The sequence below is a fragment of the Talpa occidentalis genome, unplaced genomic scaffold, assembly GCF_014898055.3.
Source record: "Talpa occidentalis isolate TD23 unplaced genomic scaffold, MPIMG_talOcc4v2.1 talOcc4.12, whole genome shotgun sequence".
NCBI lineage: Eukaryota > Metazoa > Chordata > Mammalia > Eulipotyphla > Talpidae > Talpa > Talpa occidentalis.
Window position 1 is genome coordinate 82,633,300 of NW_023601212.1, and position 25,408 is coordinate 82,658,707.

Here is a 25,408-nt window from a genome sequence, read left to right on the forward strand (position 1 = left end):
AAAATGTTTTTATGAAAAATGCACACATTCCTGGAGCTATGACAGAGCTCTTAAAATAAAATGTGGCCTTTAGGTGATGGTAAAAGAAGGGAAATAATTTTTTCCTTAGGTAGTAGCAAAGCATTACAGAAACATTAATGCAAAAGACATTCCGAAAACCCACTCCAGAAGCATAGAAACTACTCAGAATGTCAGAAAGTAACTTCCACACTCTTGGTCCCTTAATTTCAATGGTTTTAAGCAGCATCCAGTTTGAGTCTGATTTTTTTTTTCTTTAGTATCTTTTACAGCATAAAATAGTCTATCTTTTTAGATGAAAAATATCATACAATTCACTCAACATTTAAAGCCTCTATAACATTGACTTTCTTATAGTAAGCACTAAAAAAAGTGCTGCTGGTGGTGGTTATTTACTAACAGTCTGCTTATACAAGGCCTTGAGAAATGCTACAGGGATACAAAGGTGGAGAAGATGGATCACCTGAACATATTTATTGAACTCTTGAAAAGTTCAAGAGCCCAGGTGGTACAAATAGACCGGTAAATGTGACAAGGTTCCGAGAGCCCATTGGTAGAAGTGGTAGAAGCGACCATCTCTTCTTGGAGGCAGGACTGGGACTGAGGTCAAAAAAGATGAGTCTGAAAGGGTGAAAAGATCTTGCTGATTTTCTTCCACCCCTTGCCCCTAGACCATGAATAGCCCGTGAAGGAATAGAAATTTCTTCTGATTCCCTGATGGTTGGAACTTGACCAAAGAGTGAGTCCTTAGTGTTTGTGGAATAAATGCATGGAGGAGGAGCCGAGTGGAGGAGGAAGGCTCCACGGGGTTCCCAAGGCTGAGGTTGCTGCATGCAGAGAAAATGCACCCTCTTTGCCTATTATTCCCTGATCATTCTTATGCAAAGCCAGAATATAAATCACATATAACAATCATTTCATTTGTGAACCTCAACATTTCAGAAGGAAAAGAGGCTTAAGTTATGGCTTGCCATTTTGACATTATTAGTGATAATGGATATCTTGGTGAGAAGTGACTATAAATGTGGATATTTAGAAATAAATAGTCATTGTTCTACCTTTCTGCTGTACAGAGATTTGTACCTTTAAAATCTCATTCACATCCAGTCCTTCATTAACCTGTGACTCTAAGAACTTAATAGGTGCAAACTCTTAAATCCTATGCAAATATAGACTTGAACACTAGCAATTTTCCTTCTGTTTACTGTGGGGCTAATCCACTTGAGCATATCTGGTGTTTCAACGTGTGTGATAAGTTGGCTTCCAGATAACCCTTAGCTCCCCATAAAGCTGTCAACACGCTGCATTCATATTCAGATGTGTTTTTTTCTCTCCAGATCTCCTGCTCTTTTTAAAAGATCACATACCTAAACCTATAAAAGAAATTATAATTCATGAAGGATTGCTGCTGCAAATGAACATTTTGGGCTCTAAACCCATTTTTCACCAACCTATAGCCTTAGTGGTTAGATTTACATTTTATTTACACTCTTGTAGTATTGGGTATACTATGTGTGTGCCACTGTCCTATGCACTTTGTAAATATTAACTCATTTAGTCCTGGCATCTATAATGCAGATTCTTTTTTTGTGACCATTCTATAAACAAGGCACAGAGAGGCTAAGTACTCTGCCTGAGGTCACACAGCTAATGCGCACCAAGGCTGTCTCACCTGACTTTCTAATGGAAAATATTGCTGTTGGTTGTTGCCCCTACATCCATTTGCTTCTTCCTTTCTCTTCCTTCCCTCTCTCTTCTTCCTTTCTCTTGCTTCCCAATTTTCTTCTGGCTTTAAGTTCAATTTTTTGCTGTTTTCCTGTATGGCAGGGTTTTAAAATATTTGATTTTTTTTGTGGTAAAATATAACTATCATAAAATCTCCCACCTTAGCCTTTCTTTAGTGGACAGTTTGAGAGCACAAGGGCCTTCACATCATCGTGCATCATCTTCATTTCCATCCACAGAACCTCTTCATCTTCCGAAAGTGTCCCTGTTGAATACTAACTCCCCACTCCACTCCCAGCTCCTAAGAATGCCCCCTTCTACTTTCTGTCTCTACGACAGAAACCCCTCTAGCTCCTCATAAAAGCTCAACCAAACAGGAGATGTCCTTCTGTGTCTGGCTTTTTTCACTTAGTTAAAATGGCCCCCAGTTCCCTCCATGCTATACATATGTCAGAACCCCCTTCCTTGTCATGACTGACGAATATTCCAGCTACAGATAACCACACTTTGTTTCTCCATTCATCCTTGGATGGACTCTTGAGTGGCTTCCACCTTTTGACTGCTGTGAATAATTCTCTGTGAACAGGGATGTGTAAGTTTCTGTTCAAAATTCAATGTTTTTTTAAATTCATACTTGTTTTTGGTAGCAGATGAGCATAGATTTAAAAACAAGATGGTCTTAGGGCAGGTTTGATGCTGCAGCCTCCAAAGGACACTCAAAGTCAAGGGCAACCCTTTGGAGTTCGGTTTGAGAGTTGAAAGCAGGATCCTTGGTCTGAGGGAAAGGCCCTGTCAGGGGTGTCTGGGAGCATGTGAGATTCCCACTGCGCTCCCCGTCTCCATGCCAGCTGCATGAGAGAGGCCCCAGTTGTGGACGATTTTAAAAGTGGCGCTGATTTTAAAAGTGACGATTTTAAAAGTGGCGCAGCTACCGCCTGAGGCTATGTGGAGGTTGAGCCGAATCTCCACAAAGCTGGCTGCTGGCAGTGAAAGAAACTGTCCTTTAACATTGTCTCTCTGACCCGCCAGCTGAATTGCATTTCCAATTAGAATGCAGGTGGGCCCAGCATTCAGAACCATGGCTGGCATGTGCAGGGGACCAGCTCTGACTAGGAGGATCCTGGGAGAGAGATACGGGGGTGTGGGGAGGTGGGATGGGTGCATACGTCAGCAACAGCAGCAAGCCAGAAGGGCCTAAAGAATCCTAAGCCAAACACACCATCAAGTCAGAAACCAGAGTGGAAGGCCTGGGGGGCCATGGGACTGTGATAGGAGCAAGGAGATGGTTTGGGAAATACCGCTGGCCAGAAAGCAGCTTTGGCAACATCTGTTCCCGAGTGAAAAGACAAGTCTCCCTCCCTGTCCCCCCAGCCCTGTGCAGCTCACCACCTCAGCTGCTGGTGCCACCAGTCTTGGGCTGGGGAGCTGTGAGCTGACCGATGCAAGGGGCTCGAATTCAAGAGTAAGGCCCCTCTGACCTCTCTTTCCCTGCTTCCTCCTGCAGATGAAGGTCTGTGGGACATGTTCGTGAAGGACATTCCCCGGAGTGCTACATCCTACACCCTCAGTCTGGATAAGCTCCGGCAAGGAGTGACTTACGAGTTCCGGGTGGTGGCTGTGAATGAGGTGGGCTTTGGGGAGCCCAGCAGCCCCTCCACAGCTGTGTCAGGTAGGGAGCCTTCGGGGGAAACTCTGGAGAGGGGCTCCTGCTTCTGAGGGAAGGATGGTGTGGAATAATCACAAAGAGGCCAAGCACTGTCCTCTGGCAGACTCTGACAGTCCAGGGCCCTGCTGGAGAAGACGGTGGGGATCCCAGCACCCAATGAGCCAACCACATCCCCAGCCAGGCCCCTGAAGAGCCCAGATCCAGAAGACTGTCGTCACACTGTTCTCAAGCAATTCTTCATTTTTTCCCTCATTTTTTCTTAATCAGAGACATGTGCAAGAGTCAGGACAGTCAGCCTGAGCTAAGCAGTGTCCCCTCTGTGTGCAAGTATTCCAGAGCCCAGGCGTCCAGCCCCTCCTGTTAGCTGAGACATCCTCACCAGGGAACCATTTGCAATTTTTGAAAAGCAAAATCTCCCCAGCAGCCCCTCAGGGCAGTGCTAGTGCGAGACACCAGGTTGTGTCTGACAGCCCCCCCCCCCCACCACCTCCCCTCTCCCCCCTGGAAGCTGAGGGCTGGGAGGACTGTGCCACCCAGCCCAGGGCTGCGAGGACTGGAGCAGCTGATAAAGAAGAACAGGCCTCTTCCCCTGTAGTGACAACAGACTGATGTAACAGGGGTGTAACAGACGGGGAGAGAGTGACGGCCTGGGAATCAGGAAGGGCTTCTCAGAGGAGGGAGGTGGTCTGGGTCTTGAAGGCTTTGGGGGATGTCATCACAGGGGAAGGGATAATGGATAATGCCTCATGATAATGGAGGCAGAGGGGTTACCAGAGACAAGTGCTGGTTACAGCCCAGGAGGGTCAGGCAGGTGGGGGAAGGTGGAAAGGCTGGTGACTTGGCCAGATCAGCCAGACTCACTCCCTAGAGAGTGCAGTGAGAAATGGGTCTCACCCCTGGCTGCACTTAGGAAAACTCCCTCCATCCCACGCCCCCCAGTGATTGCATCTATTAGGGCAGGAGTCTGGGAGGAGTGACTATTTTTAACACCACTGTGATTCTAAGGTGCAGCCAAGGTTGGGAGTCAGGGCTCTAGAGAGGCTTAGGGTCGGAAGGCAGGGTGACAGTGTGAAGCTGTTTGAGAGAGGGGGCTGGTGCCTGAAAACAGTGGCAGCGTTTAGGCCAGAAACCAAGAGACATGGACCAGGAAAGTGTCAGCTTCACTATTGCTCTTCCTTATAAGCCAGAAAAGTACATTTCTCTTCCCCTGAATTTCAGTTTGTTGAAGCTACTGAATATATTTGTTTGCACTGAAAACATCCCTCACCCTTTCTTTGCATGAGCTTGGAGAAAGGGAGGCCGCTGTGGGGGCAGGACCCTAAGCCCTGTAACTCCTGGTAGCTCAGTGAGAGGCTTCAGGAGAGGCCCAACGCCCCACCAGCACGTTTGTGAAATAAGATCTAGCAAAAACAAAATTTTCTCATTTCCTTCATTTTTATTATGAAAAATGTAAACATACCCAGGGTAGAGATTAGAATAAAGAAACCAAGCACCCATCACCCCAATTCAGCGACCCAAGATTTGCCTCACTTGGCTCATCTATGAAAAATCGATATAAAGCAATTCCAAATGCACTGAGCTTTTAATTCACATACAGGTAGCTGATGACAAAGGCTGGTTCCTACGTGAAAATACAGCTGCTTCCCCCCTCCAGTCCAGGGGCCTGTGGCTTGACATTTCTCTGAAATCCATTGCATCCAAATGCTGGCCCTGGCTGCCAGCTGAATTGTAGTCAGCCTCTGTCACCCTCCATGAAGCCAGCAAATCTGGGGGGTGTCCTGGCCTGAGGTGGGATACATGCAGGATAGCCAAGGTCTTTCCCTGCTGATTGTGGCCACTTCCATGGGGTGGGGTGGGGATTTGTTGGCCTCGTTAGAAGGAGAGTTTAATGCATAGCCTGAAACCCAGCCTTTAATTTTTGGATTCAAAATGCTGTCATCTCCTCAGAAATCCTGTGCTGTCACATTATCTAAAGCAAACTCCCCTCTTTTTTCCCCAGTGTGCACATATTTTGCATCTGTGCAATGAGCTATATCACATAAGGTCGACGTGTTTTATGTGGGTTTTCTCCCCTGGGAAGCCACTGGGCTTCACCTGTAACAGGCTTCCTGTTCTGTCCTGGGCTTCCGCATCTGGGAACCATTTACCTGCAGGGAGGCAGAAGGAAGGCTCTGAGTGGGACCCCAGGGCCATACAACACCTTCAAAAAAAACAGTTTCCCACTTTGCAGTTCCTAGTAGACAGAATAAACATGAGGAAAAAGAGTATCCCTTTTTAAAGCAACTTTTAAATGAAACCTTTTCCATTTGTTTCTTAAAAACTTATCCAAAGGTGGGGCCAATTGTTCAGGTCACTTCTGCTGGAGGCGTGAAATAAATAAGACATGCCCTGGTGGAGGGGGCACCAGATAGACAGACAGCCACCCAGTGAGTGTTACCAGAGGGGCCCACTTGGTGTGGGCGGCCCAGAGCTCAGCAGGACAGGACCGTGGGGATCCCTCAGGCTTAGACAATACCCTGATGGGGCGTCACCGAAGGATCTTAGGAGGAGGCAACTTATTTCCATCTCGGAAAGATCTCTTCTCCCTTGCCGCCATATACAGGATGGATTTGAGCAAGACAGGAAGAAGGGGAAGAGCTGGGAAATGGTTGCAGTGGGATAAGGGGCAAGGAGCCCCAGCAGGCAGTGGTGAGGTGGTGATGGGAGGGCCAGGGGCCCTGGGGAGCTGTCTGGGAGGGGTGCCAGCTCGTGGCGAGGTTAGGCCGTCCAGGCGCTCTTGGTCCTTCCTCCTTTCAACATCAGCGAGCAGATGAAATTTGGAGATGTAAGTGTGAAAGGTAGTTTTGACGGGCAAGGTCGGAGCAGACTCCGGGTGGAGAGGTCTGTGGGGAAGGGACAGCATATTGATCCTACTTCCTCAGAGAAGGTGGAAATGTGCTCAGGCTTAATTCCTGCAGCTGCTGAGGAGCCACCGTGCTCCCCGCTCCAGCCCTGTCCCCGACGATGGTCAATTAGCCGCAGTCTCCCAGTCCAGACAGGGGCTTCATCTCCGCTGCAGCTGCGGAATATGCCTCTTAGCCTTCCTCCTGACTCACCCCCGAAACCCCACTCCTGGGTTCAGGGCCAGGTGGCATTTCTGTCAACTTGTGTCAGTTGTCTCTGCTTTCTGTCTGCCCCACAGCTCAAGTGGAAACCCCCTTCTACGAGGAATGGTGGTTCCTCCTGGTGCTGGCTCTGTCCAGCCTGATCCTCCTCCTGCTGGCGGTGTTTGCCCTGGTCTTGCACGGGCAGAATAAGAGGTACAAGAACTGCGGCACAGGTGGGCATTTTCTCATGTGCACACGAGCCCTGCACATGTGCAAACTGAAGTGTTCACTTGGACTGTCTCTCCTAGATCTGTCATGACAGCGGCCACTTTTCCCTTTCATTGCCTGTGGGTGGAAAAATAGATGCTCCAGATCTCCTTGTGGAGACAGTAAACCTCCCGAAAAAGCCAGAGCTCTAGGCCCGGCTGACCCAGATTCCAGCCCTGGCCCTGACCTCAATACATTGGCCAGGTGTCATGGAAATGTCATTTGGTCTCTCTGAATCTGTTTCCTCATCTGCACCTCACCTTGCGCTAAGAAAGTGGTCTTTTTGAATTTGATTAGAAAGTATAAAGTATCAGGCAGATGAAACACTGTGCTATTCAGTGTTATGTAAACAGTGAAATAGAACACATCTCAGAAATGTTGCTGTGACTCATGGAATGTTCCAGAAACGTGTCTTAAGTTTGTATGTTGCCTCACATTCTTCATTCCAACTCTGACCCTCTGAGGTCTAGTTCAGCCTTGTATTCTCAGCACAAACTCCCTGCATACAGTAGGTGCTCAATAAATGTTGCTGACTGAATTGCCATCAGAGAAATGGGCAAACAACCATCCAGTGTGACTCCCTGTATAGGAAGGTCAGGAACTGATATTTCCAGAAGATAGAATAGCAATTACCTCCTGGCAAAGAAGTACAAACAGAGAAGGCTCATGAGGGAGCAGTATGGAGTGCCGGAGTGTTCTCTACCTCTGTGCCCACAGTGGTTTCATACGTAATGAGATGACATCACTCCAGAAGCTTAAAATGAGTACACTTTAGGCATTTTATTGTCCTTAATTTTTAAAAACTCCTCATAATCACCAGTGAGATACCATCTCTGTATAACCAGAGCATACTTGGGCTCTAGACCTTGGTCTCCCTTCTACCCCCTGTACAGCATCCACATACCCAGTAGCCATGCTAACAGGAAGGGCCCTTTATGAGCCCAGCTCCACCCCTGCAGCTTCTCCCCTCAGCTCTCTGTCCTTTCTTCTTAAAAAGGTGGACCCTGATGAGTCCTCGCTAACCAAGTAGCCACTGCATGAACCCACTGGGCCCCCCACCCCAGCCATCAGCACTATCAGTCCCTCTGCTGAAAGGGTTAATAAAACCAGGCACCTAAAGCCCCTGCCATTTGCCTTTGTAATGTTAAGCAATTCATCCCTCAAAGAAAGGATTTATTTTTTTCTGTATAAATTCACTTCTAACAAGTGTTCCTAAATCAGATTTTATTCCTATGGGATTTACAATGTATGAATGGCATGTCATTTTACTGAGTTAATGCTATTACAGAATCCTGTCTGGCACATAGAAAATCTCCCTGCTTTTCACTCTCCTTCTCCATCTGGAAAACAGACCTGAAAAGACAGACCTGACCTGCAGCTTCTGATACTCCGCCTCACCCTGGAGTATTAATTTAACATCATAATTGAAGCCTAGATAAAAAATACTTGTCTACCAGAATGTCTGCTTTCCTGCCCAGGAGACATGCAGAACTTAAACCTCTGCTATTACAGCATCACTCTTCCCTGCCCCTCTTGTCCTCCCTTCTACTGCCATCCTCCCCGGATTTCCTCTCTGATATTGGTTTCCACCTGCTCACCTCACATCAACCCAAATCCTGCTCGTGAGCAGCTCCATCTTTCATCGCCACTCTCTGGGCTCCGTTGGCTTTCCTGTTGCACACAAAGAGAGCATTGTGCCAGAATGCATGCTAGGTCCCCAGCAACGAGAAGCTCCTGGGGGCTTGGGGGTGGCAGTGGAGTTAGCACCTACGTGTGTGCATGGCTCTGTCCTGCAGGGTGGCGGTGGGTGGTCAGGTCCAGGCCTCACAGAGCGTATGGTCCAGTAGGAGAGACAGAAAGCAGACCGCAAGAAACAAGCGCATATGTCAGCAAGAAAAACACAGCCTTGGGGATGAGCACTGTGGGATAACAGTCGGGGTATGGGACCCTGGAGATGGAGGCGGGAGAAGGGGAAGCTGCTCTTTCAGGTCATCGGGAAAGTTCTCTCTGGTCTCATGATATTTGACCATGATCTGAAAGAAGGGGGTGAGTAAATCAGCAGCATTTCTGGGGACAGGGCTCCCAGGGTGGTGAGGGGCCAAAGGGGTGGGGGTGGCCAGCCCTAGCATGCGATAGTGCAAGGCACTTAAGCCAGGAGAGATGGGATGCCACTGGAAACAGCTAAGGTCCTTTGGTTTCTTAAAAGTTTGTCATTCATTTGATCTGCTAATGTATTTAAAAAGTGTTTTGATGTGTACTTATAAACGTACCCTTTCGAAGTGGTTTTCAGTTTGTTCACAGACATGTGCCGCCATGAGCCATGGTCGACTTTAGAACATTTTCACCATCTGAAGAAGAAACCCCATTCCCTCTGCTTCCAGCCCCCTATAAATGCATTTTGTGATATGATTGTGAGGTGTTTTTTATTTTGAAAATTACTAAACCTTAATTTCCCTGATATAAAGCTTATCTATAAAGCTTATATATCTTGAGTACTTTATTGTAACATACTGATAAGAATATCAGTATTTTGGTGTCAGGCAAAGTAAACCCCAAATGCTACTCTTGCCATGCTGCTCCATCATTGTCATCAGTCCAAAGCTTTTCTCCCCAACTCTGGCTTTCTTGTAAGCTACAGCAGGCCTGCACAACCTGCGTTTCACTCAGCAGGCATCGGTAGCACTACAGGCTGGGCGCCCTGGCCCATCACTAAACACCTGTGTGCATTCTCCCGGCTCCGCCTCAGGGAAGAGCATCTCCAACATGGAGGAGTCCGTGACACTGGATAATGGAGGATTCGCTGCCTTAGAACTCAACAGCCGCCACCTCAATGTCAAGAACACCTTCTCAAAAAAGAACGGGACCAGGTAGGGACATGGCAGCCATAACCCCAAGAGCTGACCCACTTCTGCCCAAGGACCTAAGCCGGCCAGATCCCACCAGATCCCAGCAGAGGCCATGTTGAATCCAAGAGGCAAGATTGGTAGGGGGTTAAGGGTATTTTAAATCCACTTGTAGAGCCAGCAGAAGAGGGCACTCTCATGTGTAGGGGGAAGTGACCCAGGCTGGCCCCTCTGTCAGCTGGCCGGGCCCCTCAGAGTAGGGGACACCCTCACATAGGTGTCACATGAAGCTGCAGCAGTTACCAGGACAGTGTCAGAGGTGGTGATCTCCTCCCATTCAGGTGTGATGGGGGCCAGGGGGAGGGGAAGGGATCTTGCCCAGAGCTACCCTGAAGGACACATGTCCTCACCCTAGGTCCCCACCACGGCCGAGCCCTGGCGGGCTGCACTACTCAGACGAGGACATCCACCACAAGTACAACGGCACAGCACTGAGTGAAAGTGGGAATCTCAAGGAGAAGTCGGTGGATGCTTCAGAATCGGAGGTCAGTACTAAAGCAAACTCCCTTTGGGTGTGGCCGCCACTCCCTTCTGCGTAGGAAACCCTCTGCTTTCTCAAGGTGCCACACGCTGGGTCTCGGTTTGAGCCCCACAACAGCCACATGAGGCAGGCAGCAGAGCCAAAGACAAACAGCTCTATTTCCCAGACCAGAAAAGAACAAAAAAGCCCCACTCAGACCCATTGCCCCTAGGCCAAGGCACAGCCCAGCGCAGGACAGATGCGCAGGCCTGCACTCCACTTCCCACAAGTCTCATTCTCCAGTCCACAGAGCCGGAGGAGGAACTAGACCGAGCTTGTCTGGGAAAGGCAGGCTCGGAACCAGTGTGAAGCTGACTGAACTCCCAGCAGCTCCTGCGCGCACAGGGGCATGTCCATGCACTTCCTCTCACCTAGTCCTAGAGCTCCCGGGGCCAGCAAGCTCTTCCATCATCCACTCAGCCCAGTAGACTTCTGATCTAGAAACCTACTTGCTTTCCATTTTGCTTTCAGAAATAAATCTAGTGTTTTCTGGTGGTGACCGGAGAACCCATGGTCTCTAGAGCCCAGCTGAGGTGGCAGACAGCCTGAGCCAGTGAGAGTGGTAGAAACTAGGGCGCCTTCCCCTCCCCAAATCTGCTCCCCCTCCTGCCAGCCTCACCATTCCTGCCCAGAGTACTTTCTGTTCTTGCTTCCGTGCCCTGAAGAGGAGAACTTACCTCCCGCTGAAGACGCCTCCCTGTCCTCACTGAGCAGTTACCTGGAGCGATCGCCCCCTCAAGGGAGAGTCAGCCTCAAACACAACCCCAGAGCCCAGGGAGGGGCCTTCCTCACGAGTGCCCTGTCTCTGTGTCACATGTACAAGCAAAACCGGCTGAAGCCACAATTAGAGATGGTTCCCTATCAGCCCTAACCTTTGATTTCAGATATGCGAAATCTCAGAGGGACGAAAATCACCAAGTCATTTGCTGGGCACGTAGGCCCGCCCCACCTCTTGGCATTCATACTCTAAATCAATATTTAATCTAAAAAAAGTCTCACCTTCATTTTGACCTGAATTCAGGCCTTATTGAGCCCTGAGGCTCCACAGAATGGCTTCTTTTAAATTGTGCCTTGTATATGAACTCCAGGTGAGACTGGACAGCAGGTGGGTGCCGTTTGACACTGCTCTGCTCTGCTTGGAGTGCTCTGTTTACAGAGGCCACTGGGTCCCCCTTCTGTGCCATAGCCTTGGGCACAGGGAAACAGCAAGCAGCCCTGCAGATGTTCGGAAAGGTACATTTGTCTAAAATTGAGGGGTTATCAAGTGGACGCCTGCAAAACTGACCTGCCTTTTTGTGATAAGGAAACAGCAGCCTTGTTCTAGCTGCTTGTACCAAAAGCAGCATGCCAGGAAGGGGCGGGACTGCCTTCCAGCCAACTCCATGTCAGCAATTAGAGACATGTTTGCAAGACACCTACCTACTGTCTGTCCTTAATTCCTGGGCCTGCTGCTCTTTAGAATCTGCAGGCGTCAGGGATGATGCTTGCAGTGAATGTGCATTAGCTCTGCATGGGGAGTTGCTAGCTGAGCGCCTAGTGTGGGCCCAGTGCACACCTGGAGTGCTCACACCCGCCCCACGAGGCAGGCCTCATTGAGACAGAAGAGTAAAGCTGATGTGAGTGTCCCTCTCCACAGCCATCTCCTCCAAACCAAAGATGTGTGGTCAGTGACCATTCCTAGGGAATGGTCCGGGCTATTCTGGAAGCATCTGTCTGTTTCTCTTCTCATATATGCAGGGAGTTTGTAGGGTAGTATCCAGCTGACTTGTATGGAGAATGATTAAATGCATGGAGGTACTGAGCTAGGTTTGATGTGCATGTATATACATACAGGGAGGAGGTGACAGGGCAGGTAGAAGAAGAGTGGAATATGGAGACCACACTCAATCTGCAAGGAGATTTTTAGGATCTCTTATGACAGATGAGAAAGCCAAAGCTTAAAGAGATTTTGTAATGTCTTCCCCAGACACACCCTAGTGGTGTGAACTGAGAGGCAGATCCACTAGCAGTGGAACCAAGTCTTGGTGGCATAAGGATGTGTAGTGGAGGGCGCAGGGCACCTGCCTCACCCCCTTGGCTAGCCCTGGAGAAAGGGGTTACTTTTATAACTCCCACAGATGCCCCTCAAAGTTGCTACTACATTTGGGTGAAGGAGTCAGCAGGAAACTGGTGAAAGGCGTAGACACTCTCCACTCTGTGCAGAACTCCACCGAGGATCTGGGATCCATGCCCGCTCTGAAGCCTCTGATAGGCACCTCCAGCTAAACCCTGGGGAGTCCAGGGTGAGAACTCTTGTGCCTCTCTGCAGCCTGGGTCCTCAGGTGGTAAAGTGAGGCCTGTCTTTTATCCAGAGTTCTTTGCTCTGATACCTGGCAAGATCCCAACTTTGAAGCTTATGAATCTGGGAGATTTGCAGGCACTGATTATTCACAGGGTCCCAACAGCAGGACCTGGGTGACCTTCATTTTCTTGGCAGTGGCAGCTCAAATGGGAAAGTTTACTTTAAGCTACATTTTTAAACTGCTAGATTGAGATATAAATCACCACATAAGTCACCCATTTGACAGAATAGTTTTTAGGAGTATGTTTTTAATTTCCTCATATTTGTGATTTTACCAAATTTTCTTCTGTTACTGACTTCTAATTTTATTCCATTATAGGCAAAGAACATACCTTGTATGTTTTCAAATCCTTTTAAATTTTTTGAGTCTTGTTTTATGGCCTGACATATGGTCTGTGCTGGAAGACTGCTCCATGTGTACTTGACAAGAAGGTGTGAGTCTGCCGTTGTGTTCCGAATGTGTCAGTTAGTCCTAGTTGATTTATGGTGCTGTTTATCAAGTCTTCTATGCTTTGGGCCTTCTGCCATCTGTTAATGTATTGAAGTCTCCAACTACTGTTGTTGAATTGTCTATTTCTCTCTTCCATTCTGTCTGTTTAAAATTCTTGTCTTTCAGGCCTCTGTCTTTAGGTCCATATATGTTTATAACTGTTATATCTTTTTGATGGATTGATTCTTTTATGACCCTCTTTGCCTCTAGTCACAATTTTTCTCTTAAATTCTGTTTTGTCGGGTATCAGTATAATCACTCTGATTCTCTGTTACTACTTAAATGGTCGATCATTTCCATCCTTTTACTTTCAGCTGGATTCGAGTCCAAAGTGCCCCCTTATAGAGTGTAAAGTTGGTTTGTGTTATTCATTCTGCCAATATCTACCTTTTGACTGGATTATTTAATTCATTCACATGTAATTACTGCTAAGTAGAGTCTACTTTTGCCATTTTGTCATTTGCCTTCTATATGTCTCATCTTTATTCCTTTGTTTTCCATTATTGTCTTGTTTTTTAAGTGACTATTTTCTAATGTACCATTTTAATTCTCTTAGTTTTGTTTATACTATATTTTTCAACTGTTTTGTAAGTGATTGCTCTAGTGTCAGTATTTACTACTGATTTAGACTAAATTTCTGTGGCATGTAGAAAAGGTATCCATATCTTTCTCTGTTCCCTCCTCCCTTCTTGTATGCTGTTACACACATTATGTTCCTATACATTCAAATTCAAGAATATATTTTCATAGTTATTACTTTATAAAAATTTATGTCTTTCAAAAAAATTGAGAGAAGAAAGGAGAGCAAGTATATGTTTAGAATCTCTCATCTTAGCCTTCTTCTTTACTATTCCTGGTCTTCCTCATTTCTTCCTTTGGATCCAGGTTATTCGTACAAGTCTTCTCCTTGCTCAGCATCTCCTTTATGCAGTGTTAAATATGTTACATTTCTCTATGTCATAGAACCAACAATGCTATTAAATGCATATTTTTATGCAATTGCTTTTTCAATTAGAGAATAAATGTATCATTACATTTTCTTTTATAATTACTTAGCTTTTCATTTAAGTTAATATTTTTCAACTCCAAAACTTCTCCTTTGGTTATATTTCCATCATTTCTGTATCTTTATTGATATTCTCTACTTAGTGAGACATTGTCTTCATACTTTATTTAATTCATTAAGCATTGTTTCCTTTAGTTCTTTGAACATATTATAGTGACTGCTTTCAAAGTGTGAACCACGTTTGGCCCTCCTCAGAGGCTATCTGCTCTTCTGGGCAATGGTCACACTTTCCTGTTCATTTTTTTAAACAGGTAATTTTAGGTAATCTACTGCCACAACTCTGAACACTAAGATCCACAACCCTCTGGGGACTATTGCTATTGTTTGCTCATTTGCTAATTTACTTGTTTGGTAACTTGGCTAGACTACCTCCGGGAAGTGTGTCTCCTCGGCGTTGTGTGCACTCTGAGTTTGCTCCTCGAGGGGGCAGCCTTGAGCATGCAGGTGCCCTGATACCAGCGCTGCCTGTGGTTTCAGCCAGGCCCTGCTGGTCTCTTTTTCTTACCTCTCCACTAAGACTCTGCACGGTTTGCTATTATTGATATCACACCCAGCTGTTAGCCTCCACTACTTGCTGTTCTTATTAGTTTTGACAGTGCCCTGAAGTATAAAGTACTCCATAGTTTGATCCAATTAAAGTCCAGCCCTTTTGAATTCTGTTCCAACCCCAAGAGGGCTCTCCTTTGCTGTCTCACTCCCGGGTTCTCTCTGTTAAACTTCTAGCTAGTTTCTTGCTTTACTTGTTGATATCATGGAACTACCAGCTTCCCCTTACTAATTTCTTACCGATGAGGCCTCCATTGTTTTCAGTGATGCCCTTAGGCACTTCTTCCAAATAAACTCATTTCCCCTTAGGCAGAACTGGGGAGCTCTTTGTTCTTTATGGACTGTCTCTCCACCCCTAGTGGGTCCAGATGGTAGCCCCTGGACTTTTGGGCTTGCCACAGGGAGCTGCTTCCCTACAATGAGCTGCGGTGGGAAAGATCAAAGTGTGGCATTCTTGGCTCGCCCCACATGATGTAGACCATCCAACCTGTGAGGAATGAGGGTTAGGTGAGGGAAGAGAGCCCTGTATTCTTGGCCATATCTGTTTGAAAGAGACTTTTGCAACATATTCCTAGGGATGTGTATAAAAGCTTTCTGCCCCAGGTTAAACCAAATTCTTAGACTTGGAGCTTGGAGGAGAGGTAGTCCTGTCTTGTTGACCACCTCTGCCCAGGTAGAGCCGTCCCACTCAGCTGGCAGTGGGGGCGAGCTCATGGGTCAGAAGCCTCAGATGCTCACTGTTCTGAGTGATATTTAGATTTTCTGGAGTAAATCTTTCTCCATTTGCTCTGTGCTCATAACACCATTTCCAGAAGCTTTCAATGGCTGTTTATAAGATTATTGTTCCCAGTGAAATCATTGCTCCACTGGGGAGCAGATCAGAGAGCTCCTCCTTCCATTCTGGAAGCATCTTGCATTCCCCATTGATGATTCTGACATTCAGAGGACCTGTGAGGGATGAGTGTTTCTGACTCCCTGCCTTAACCCACCATTTACAGGAACAGAGTTAAGTTCCAGGTACACTTCATTTAATTGTGCCTCACTTCATCTCACTTTACAGATGCTCTGTTTTTTTACAAATTGAAGGTCTGTGGCAGCCTTGCGTGGGCAAATCTGTCGGCACCGTTTTTCCAACAGCTTTTTCGTGTCTCTGTGTCACCGAAAATTAAGGCATGTACCCTGTTTTGTTAGACATAATACTATTGCACATTTCATAGACTACAGCATAGTATAAGCATATCTTCTCTATGTGTGGGGAAACAAGAAGGTGACTTGCTTTACTGCAGTGTTCACACTATTGCCATGGTCTGGAGCCAAACCCACAATGTCTCTGAGGTGAGGCTCAGAGAACTGTCAATAAAGCCCTTAGAGAGATTGGCCAGGGCCACGGGGAGAACAAATCAAGGAGCTAGAAGCTCAGAAGCTGTAGCACCCACTTCAGTCAGGATTGTCTGTTAGTGACTTTGCACTGGGAATTAGATGTAAAGTGGCCATCCCCTACCAAAGACAGCTTCTAGAGTTAACTGCTGGTACACTGGGATGTCAGGGATACAGAGTAAAGTACATTCAATGTCCTGGGTCCAGTCCATGGTTTGACCCAGAGGCGATGCAGGAACGATAGAGAGAGGTTGTGACTGGGGCAGTCTTCCTGCCCATCCTCTTCTTCAGACCCAGGAGAATAAGCCATCACAAACCCTGGGGGTCTCTGCTAGAAGAGCTCTTCTGAGAAGCTAATAAATTCTCTAAGAAAACAGCAATGCCAACCTATCCCCCCAGGGTATTTTTTAACCATTTTCAGAGATATTGCTAAAGTGGCAATTCTGAGAATCAACTCACAGGTGCACAAGAACCTGCCTGATGGGCCCTGCTCTGAATTAGGCCATCAGCATCATGTGACACATGCTGTGCCTCTTTATGATTCTCTGCTTAGAAATAAGAGGGTCTGCCACCATTTTAGGAACTGTATCAGGATGACTGTTTGAACTGCATTTTAAAATTTGTTTTTGAAACCCAAAGAAAGTTTTCAACATCTCTCCTGCTCCAACCAACTTAGGCAAGCCCCTTTGTACTCCTTGTACCTAATTAGTTCCCTAGTAATATCTGAGTCTTTCATCTTGTGGACATAATACCAGAGGTGTTGGGATTATCCCTGTCAGCTGCTTGCCAGCTTCCGCGTACTGCTGGAAACTCACAGTGGGTCTGTCACCGCGTCCAATCACGTCTGTCTTTCCCCAGTTTCCTGGGAAACCAGCACACAGCACCCCTCCATATCACACAGGAAACTTAAAAAAAAAAAAAAAAAAAAAAAAAAAAAGACCCTGCAGCCTGCAGCATTTCCTTCAAGTCAATAATTCTAACTTAGTAAAATACATCCCCATTAAAAAATAATAATGTCATATAAACAATCAACAGCCCATCAGCCAAAGGAGGAATGGTGTTTTAATCCCATACTCTCTTGTGAGGGCCTTCCCAGGAGCAGCGGACTCCCGTTTCTCCCTTGACGAAGAGCAGGGAGCAAGGGGGCCTTCTGAGTCTCTGGACCCTGACTCCTTCTGCATGGTGGTTGAGTTCCTCACCACGGCCCAGAAAGCCACTTGGCTAGATCTGCAACCCAGGCCACTCACGGCTCCAGCCACCCACCTGGTTGCCCACTGAGTTCTGCTCTTCCAGACATGCGTGAAAACCCCGGGTAGATGCCATCCAGCTCAGCTAAGTCATGTGTCCACTTATTAGCCAAACGCTGCTTTCTCAGGGACAGTCATTCACCCCTGTACAGGGAAAAGCAGAAAGGGTCATTCCTGAAGGTCATTCAGGAAGGTCAAAGCCCAGACAGGAACATAAGACACCTCCATTAGCTCCTGCCAGGAGTGCTTAGCACCCACGCTGGTCACAGAGCCCTCTCTCGATGCTGTACGACTTTGAAATTTAGGTTGAGAAAATGCACAATGATACAAGTATAGTTACTAAGACGGCTCTGATGAAACTGTATGTCTTAGGCATGGAGGAAAACACGGGGGTGTGGACCGTGGGCCGCCATTCTCTATGCTGAGCTGGACAGGCGCTTATAGTGCTGACCCCTCCACAATGCGGAGCCCCTTCCAAGCACCCCCATTTCCTTAGGCCACAAACCCGGCTAGATAGCTGCAGTGAGGGGTGGTCAGGGACGGGAAGAGCCTCCCCAGTCAGGGTGTCTGCAGGGTCACCAGCTGGGTGCTGCATGAGTGTTGGCTTGGATGATTCCTGCCCCGCTAGGACTTGACCTAAGACCCACCATTCAAAGCATTTCCCCGCCCTCTTCTTAAACTGTGAAGAGGGTGTCTCTCAAGTGTTACTGAAAAGCCTTCATTTCTGCTACTTTTTTTTTAAGATTTATTTATTTATACAAGTACTGGGGTACAGGCCAGAGGTGTGGAGGTGAGAGAATTCACCAGAGACAGAGCGGGGAGAAGAACAGGCAAAAGGACCGAAATGCACTGCTAAGGGGAGCAGCAGGCAAGACAGGAGAGGTCTGCTGCGCCATGTGGGACTCTCCCTGGCCGGCCGGGAATCGAACTGGTGCTGCAGAGGCTGCGGACAGCTCCACAGCGCTGCGCTCAACCTGCTGCGCCACTGGGGCATTTCTGCTACTTTTGACAGTGGTACCAGTGCGGGGTGTGGCCTCACTGTGTCCCTAGTAATGACCCTGAGAAGGTCACTCTTCCGTGGGCCTGATTCCTTCAGACACACAGTGAGATCTACAGAGCTCTTCTCACCTTTCCTATGCGAGCATCCTCTGAGTGAGGACAGTGAGCGGGGGTACCCAGAGCACCAAAGACAACTGGAATGGTAGACTCAGTCTTCAGGTGGTCATGGCCTTGACCCCCACTTGTGAATCCTCAAGCCAACAGCTGCGGTCTGTTCCCAAGTGTCTGCGATTTTCTCAGGAGGAAAGGGAGGCCTTCGGTGCATTTCAACGTGTGCTCTTTTCCTCTGTGCTTCAGGAAATTTAGACCCAAGCTCAGTATCTGCATAAGTGACTAACCCCATTCAGGGATAGGTCACAGATCCCTTCAGCTTCCTTGGGTGACCTTTATTCTCTCTCCTGCCTGTCTCAGTTTACACAGAGTTTGCCTTGTAAGCTACTTCAAGGCCTCTGGGAAACGGGAGAATAATCCTTTAACCACAGCTACAAATAGAGGAACCTGATGCCTCACCTGAAACCCTTGAGGCAGATCATCGAAGAATTTGGTGTTTCAGATTTGGGAATATGTCGTTTATTATGTATCGTCTCCAGCAGGACCCAGGCAGCAATCTGCAAGGAAACACATTAGTATTTCTGCAGCAAAACACCAGAATATTCACACTTAATAGCCTCATATCAGTTCAGCGCAGGGTTAGCTGCCAAATTAGCTCAGTTCAGGTCAGGCTTTGCCACCAAATGAGTTACAAAAGCAACCTGATTTCCAGAGCACTGTGGGCTTTGGGATGACAGATAGGGATGCATGAATCCTTTCAGCTGATGCAGGCCTGGAGTTGGGAGCCAGTCCTGTCTGCTGGAGATGCAAGGCTCAGGCTTGGCTCCCGCCCCCACCCCACCCCCAAACCCCGAGAGACCCATCTATAAAAAGGGAATTATAATACCCACCTCAGGATCACTGGCAGGTGCAGAGATCACGTGGTTGGGTTATCTGGCATGTGATCTGTCCACTGAAGAGAAGCCACTGTCACCTCTGTCATCGTCATCTGGTAATGGAGGGACTGGGTGCTCTGCATCTCAGGAGTGTCAGGAGGGGACATTTTTCAGTCCTGCACTTACTTGTGCTCTGACAAAGTAAAAAGGAGAGGAACCACCGGTGCCGGCAGTTCGGCAGTTCGTGATTCCACAATACAAGGAGTTTACACTAAGGTCCTGGGGAGCTCAGGACTGTGACTAACCCTTTGAGTCTTCGAGGCAGTCTGTGCCCTAAATGCCATGCAGGCCGGTGACTGGAGTGTGAGGGACAGCTCAGGGTGGGGCCCAGTGGCCAAGCCAGTGTTACGTGGGCTGACCGTCCTGTCTATAAATACCTGCTATGTTTCCAGCCTCTGGGAGTTTCTAGGTGTTGGTCCGCACAGCAGAACCAGGGCCACCTGCTGGGCACCATCCACTGCTCCTGAACCCCCGACCGTGAGGGTCCCAGGATCCTGTCTGGGAGAGGAAACTGGAGCCCTCCACCCTCAGGGAAAAAAATCGTTTCCACCTCTACTTTCCACCTCAAATGATTTAAATCAACCCAAAAGACCATAAAAAAACATGAGTTTTGCTTTAAGAAAATGAACAAAGAAACTGTGTGCACTAAATGCTCTTAATGGAAACTACTGATTTATTTTATTAAAAGAAAAGGGGGGAAGCTCTCAGCAGGACTAATCTGCAACATCAATGGGCTGCCGGGTCTCCCGTGGCTCCTTTGTAACCGGGTGGGGAAGCGCCGGGAGGGGAGTGGAGTGGAGACGGTAGACATCAGCCGCCCTCACTTGGCCTGGTTCTCAGCTGCCCCCCCACAGAGGTCTGCGTGGAGGCGCCCTCGCATAAAAATTGATGTCCCGTGGAGGGCACACCCTCCTCAGCAACACCGGGGTTGCCTTCCCTTTGGCCCACGGCAGCGGGCGCGGCAGTCTCAGAGAGCTCACGGCCCTGCCCCTGCCCCTTCTGTTGCTCTTCTGTGTTCTGGGCTGTGGGGACACCCTGAGCCTCCCCTTGAGACCATGGAGACCTCTCCCGGGGTGGGAGTGCCCTGTAGACGCTTCCTGGTCCCAGCTCAGGCGGACCACGGATGAGGGAGCAGAGACTCAGGAGCATCTGAGAAAGCACGCCGCCCCGCTGGGGTGGGTGTGCAGACCTGAGCTCAGCAGGGCCTCTGGCTAGGGCAGGCCTGGGGAGGTCTGTGGCACCTTGCATGGAGGGTGGGCAGGCTTGGGCCTGGGTGGGAGGAAGGAGGAGAGCAGAAACAGCTGACAGGCAGCGGCCCGGGGCCCGGCCTCCTGGCCACACCTTGTGCTACCCATGCCCACCCTTCCCTTGGCCGCCTTCCCCTGCCTGACCATCACCCCCATGACCACCACCTTCCCAGGACCCTCCCTCCCTGGCCACCCCTGCCTGTGCACCTCTGAGCCATGTCCTCCCCTGTGACCTCTTGCGCCCCCTGACCCCCCCCTGCGGCAGCCCCCCCATGCTCACACGGCCACTGTCCCCCCAGGCCACCGACTCGGAGTACGAGGACGCGCCCCCGCAGCACTCCTTCGTCAACCACTACATGAGCGACCCCACCTACTACAACTCGTGGAAGCGCCGCACCCCGCACCGGTACGAGGCGGTGGCGGGCGGAGAGGCGGGGCCGCACCTGCACACCGTGGTGACCACGCAGAGCGCCGTGTTCGCGCCCCCCGGCCCCGGCACCCGGACTCCCCTCACCGGCTTCTCCTCCTTCGTGTGAGCCCGGCCGCCCGGGGGGAGGAGGCGAACTCTGGAGTCTATTTTTGTTAAGACAATCAACTCCACTAACGGAGCCCGAGTTTTTGTTTAAAAACAAATTCTGATACGTGCTGATTTTACCTACTTGTGAACACTAGATTTCAATCCAGAAGGTTTTTTTAACGGCTTTTTGTACCATCGCTGCAGGAAGCGGGTTTCTTTCTTTTTTCTTTTCTTTTTACGAGAAGGTGTATTTCACTGGTGCAATGGCTTGGCACCCCGGACTTCGGAAGACCTCAGACCTCCCAGTCCTGGGCTGCTTCATCCCGGGGGCCCAGCGAGGAAGATGGAGGGGGAGCGGGGAGACCCCCCTCCCGCAGGCAGGCCCTCCTCCCTCCTCCCTCGGCCTCCTCTGCCTCCGGCCCGGCGCACCGACTCCATCCTGCAGGGCCAAGGGCTCCAGGCTCAGGCGTGGGGTTTGATGAACGAATGTTTGACCTGGGCTCAGTGCTTCCTGACCCACTGCATCCATTTCTGGAATGTTCTGTCAGCAGTTTCTAGGCGAGGGAATCAGCTGTGAGGTTTCTAGCAACCAGCGGGGACCAAGGGGCATCTCCTGACGCTGGGATGGCTCAGCGGCCCGGTGTGTCCTTCCAATGCTGAAATATTCGGGACGTTTTTCTTTCTTTCTTTCAATCCAGTAGTGCAGGACAGGAGACCTCCCCTGCGGCGGAAGCCATCACAGCGGCCCTTAGCGAGCTCGCTCCTGTCCTGAGCACGCCGTGCAGCCCAAACGCTGCCGGAGAGGAAACAGAGTGGCGTTTGCAGAGTCGCTGGTGGTGTACGGAGTGTGCATTGTTAACCAGAGTATTTTTTAAATCTTTTTATCTTTTTTTAAAAGATGTCACATGAAATGAATGAGTCTTTGCTGTCTCCAGGTGCCTTTTTATTAATTATTTAGCTTTGTACATGAGAAAAGCGACAGTGTCTCCAAATAAAGCAAAGCAGCTCTGAGAACACGAGGTCCTAGTCGCGCGCCCCCCAGGTCCTCCTGTGTGAGGAACTGGCCTCCACCCCAGTCCGGTCTTAGGTCTGCTTGTCTGCCTCCCGCTGCTTCTTGAACCCCCAGTGCTGCTGTCCCTGCCCCCCTCAGAGGCCAGCTTTTAGCCTTAACAGGTTTTCTGGAAGCTTTTTTCCTTTAATTGTTAGGGTTTTGTTTTCATTTTTAGCAAAAGGAAAATAGCATGAAATAATTTGAAAAGTTTAAAGTCCAAACTAGCTCTCCTCCAGCCCATCCCATTATTATTGCAACAGAGGTCTGGGGTGGCTGGGGTGTGGGTGGTCAGTCCCCCAGCTCAGAGCCCAGGTCTAGAGGTCACAGAAGTGCTGTTAGTGCGGCACCCTGCGAGCCCCCACATCCCTCTGGCCAGCCAGAGTGTAGCCAAGCAAGACACACACCCACTCTACCTACATCCCCCAAGCGCAGGGGAGCAAGGCAGGATACAGGGGGGGTCCTCCCAGGTGATCAGTGCCTAAAGATGGGGTACGGTGGGGCCCAGCGGTGTTGAGGCCACTAGTAGAGCACATGGTCTGTGCGTGGCCCTCTCCCTGCACCTCCAGGGTGGAGGGGTGACTTGACCCTCTGCCTTCACAGTTGCTGGATGTGGCCCCAGGAGACCAAGGAGAGTTTTGTGTTGGATGGAAAATCTCTGCAGTTTTTTTCAAAAATAAAGAGTGTGGAAAGTCTCCTTTCTTTCTCTCTCCCCTGCCCTCCCTCCTTCCACGCCTTCTGTCCTGCTCTTTCTGAGTGGAGGGGAATATATTCTAAACCAAAAATCTTAGATGCTCTGCCCAAAGCCACTTTCGCATGAGAATTTCTCCACCCACCCACCCCCTAATGTCCCGACCACTGCACAGGACCCACCTGGGGGACCCACCTCCTTCCCCTCAGCCCCAAAGTGGACAGGAAACCGCGTCGCTGCAGCGGGAACTCCTGGAAGACAAGCGATCGGTGGAAACGTGGACAGACACTGCCTTCCGTGCACTTTGACTGCCTCCTAAGCCATACGGACATTGCTTTAACTAATGGGGAAATGCTGGACCATCCTAGGATGCGGACAGTTCGGTTTGAGGTGTGTTTTTGCTTTTGGGTTTTTGTGACAACAACATGACACCTTTTTATTCAGGCTCATATTTCCTGTGTTCTCTCTACTTTCAGTAAACTTTTTGGTATGGCATTGTCTGTACGAGGTTGCACTGGCACTGGCTGCTGATGGACTGTTAACATTCTCACCCCGTCCTGTCGCCGCGGCCCCTGGCCCAAGAGAGCCGCCTCCTTCCCAGAGCGCTGTGGGCTTTGGCAAGTGTCCACCCCCCGCCTTTCATCTTTAGGGAGGGAAAACAAGTCACAATAGGAGAATGGACACTGGATTTTAATCTCAGTTCTGGAATAAAGGACAAGCCACCTTTCCTTTACCAAGGCCAAGGGAAATGTCCTCTCTTCGCCTGCTTCTGGAGCGTGGCATTTAGGTGCCTCACAGTGAACAGCAGCCGCGTCCTCCCTGGAAGACCTTCATCCGTCTCGTCTCGGAGAGTGTGGGGTGAGCTGCCCTTCCAGGCGAGGGGTGCAGAGAAGCAGCAGGAGGCGCCAGGCTCTCTGTCTGAGCTGCAGGGGTGGTGTGCAGGTCTCAGCTCGCCATGAGGGCCCCCAGGGCACAAGTCTCCAGAGAAGTGAGCCCTCAGGGCAGAGCTGTGGGTGTCCCTGTGCCCCCTGTGGGCTTTATGCACATCGCCTTGCCCCCCCCCCCGCCCCCCCCCACACCTCCACCCTCTTAACAAATTGCCCCCACTGAGCCCTCTCCTCCCCCGCCTGCCCCGAGCCCCTCCCTACGGTGCTCTTCGGAGCACGCAGGAAATGTCATAGCCGGAGAAAGGTGACAGAGGGCCATGTGGGGCCCGTCCCACTGCGCACAGGTGCTGGGCCTCGCCCCGTGAGCTCTGACAGCCCAGAGGGCGCGGGTCACTCTGTTCGCCTCTGTTGATCCTGTGCTTGCGCCTGGTGACGATGGACTGAAGCATGGTGTTTGCATAAAAGTTTGTCGCATGGTCTTAGTTTTACGAGTCCTTGACACACAGTGTAGCTATTCTCCCAGTGAGCGGTCAGTCCGCGTGTCTGAGCACGGCTCTCCTCGCTTCAGCAGCCCCGTAGCACGGACCCAGGCCGGAGCGGGAGAGCCACGGAGGAGTCCAAGGACGGGGCCAACCCGCCCAGGCGCCCCTCAGTTCCTCTCCAGGTCACCTTCTGCTTTGTCAATAGCTTAGGTTGGTCCTGAGGTTTTCCCAGCGACATTTTCTGGAATTGTGCAGAAAACCCGATCTCCTTTTCAAAAATACTGTAGGAAGACAGAGAGGTGCTATGGGTGCAATTTTTAATAAAAACGTCATTTGGTTCCTTATGGCCTGTGATTTTCTTCAAGTTTTGATGAAATGACTCATGAATTCTAGGGCTATAAAAGTAAGTAAACTCTGAAACTTCACCCTGGTGCTGCGCTGAACCCCACACACCGCTGCCCCACACCCACTCCTGCTGACACGCGAGTGTGCCTGGACAGCAGAGGGAGGGAGCTCAGAGGGCCTGAGCGCTCCCAGCGGCCTGGCCGGCAGCCAGGTGGCCAGGGGCAGGCGGTGAAGCTGAGCGTCCCCGAGAGCTCAGCAACCACCCAGGGCAACCACCCAGGGCAGGGCCAGGCTCGCTACTGGCTGTGCCCCCTAAAGACTTCATAGGTGCCGGGAGGGGAGACTGCCCTTAGCCTTGCTGGGAAGAGTGCAGGGCCAGAAGAAACTGCCTCCCCTCCACAGCAGTTGTCCCCCAAGTGGGGGGGTCTCTGGAGATTCAGGGGAACTCTGAGTGAAAGAGAAAGAAGGGTGGTCACCCCCTTTCCTGGGGGGCACAGGCAGGAGGTGCGGCTGCAGTGCCAGGATTCATCTGGGGAGGCGCAGCTTTACGCTCCTCCTCCGGTTCCAGCCGCCTCAGGATGGGGGTTCTCCTCCCTGCTGTGTCTTAGAGTAAAACTCCTGGTGCTCAGGCCACACCCAGACCAGCTAAGTCGGAGTCCCTGATTCCCTGGTACAGCCAGGAGGGGTGTCCACTGCCGGGGTGGGGGAGGGGCAGTTGAAGAAGAGGGGGCGCCATGAGTCCCCACCTCACCCTTTCAGAATACCTTCATTTCTCTCTCTTTTTCTCAACATTGTCCACCTACATTCCAACCCCCCTAAATATGAAATGAAAATCTGCACATTTTCAATATTTGGGAATGGCAGCTGCCTTATGACTTGTGTTGGACAACCATG

General features: G+C 49.7%; 1 protein-coding gene and 1 long non-coding RNA gene across 4 annotated transcripts in view; one reads left to right on the top strand and one right to left on the bottom strand.

Annotated features, from left to right (window-relative positions):
* The window catches only part of SDK1 (sidekick cell adhesion molecule 1), a 714,488-nt gene extending 690,617 nt beyond the window's left edge, over positions 1-23,871 (top strand). For 2 of the 3 annotated variants that reach the window (XM_054693671.1, XM_054693672.1), the window contains exons 41-45: positions 3,248-3,412; positions 6,591-6,728; positions 9,509-9,629; positions 10,021-10,150; positions 20,844-23,871. In XM_054693671.1, the coding sequence (XP_054549646.1) occupies positions 3,248-3,412; positions 6,591-6,728; positions 9,509-9,629; positions 10,021-10,150; positions 20,844-21,080 (791 nt within the window). In that variant the 3' untranslated portion in view covers positions 21,081-23,871. The remainder of the gene's footprint in view (positions 1-3,247; positions 3,413-6,590; positions 6,729-9,508; positions 9,630-10,020; positions 10,151-20,843) is intronic. The other variant, XR_008551224.1, reaches the window with a different exon arrangement.
* On the bottom strand, positions 17,321-19,420 carry LOC119241633 (uncharacterized). Its single transcript, XR_005124351.1, has 3 exons — positions 19,253-19,420; positions 18,822-18,919; positions 17,321-17,396 (listed from the first exon to the last, which is right to left on the bottom strand). It is a non-coding gene; the product is annotated as an uncharacterized LOC119241633 (long non-coding RNA).
* Positions 23,872-25,408: the final 1,537 nt, after the last annotated feature.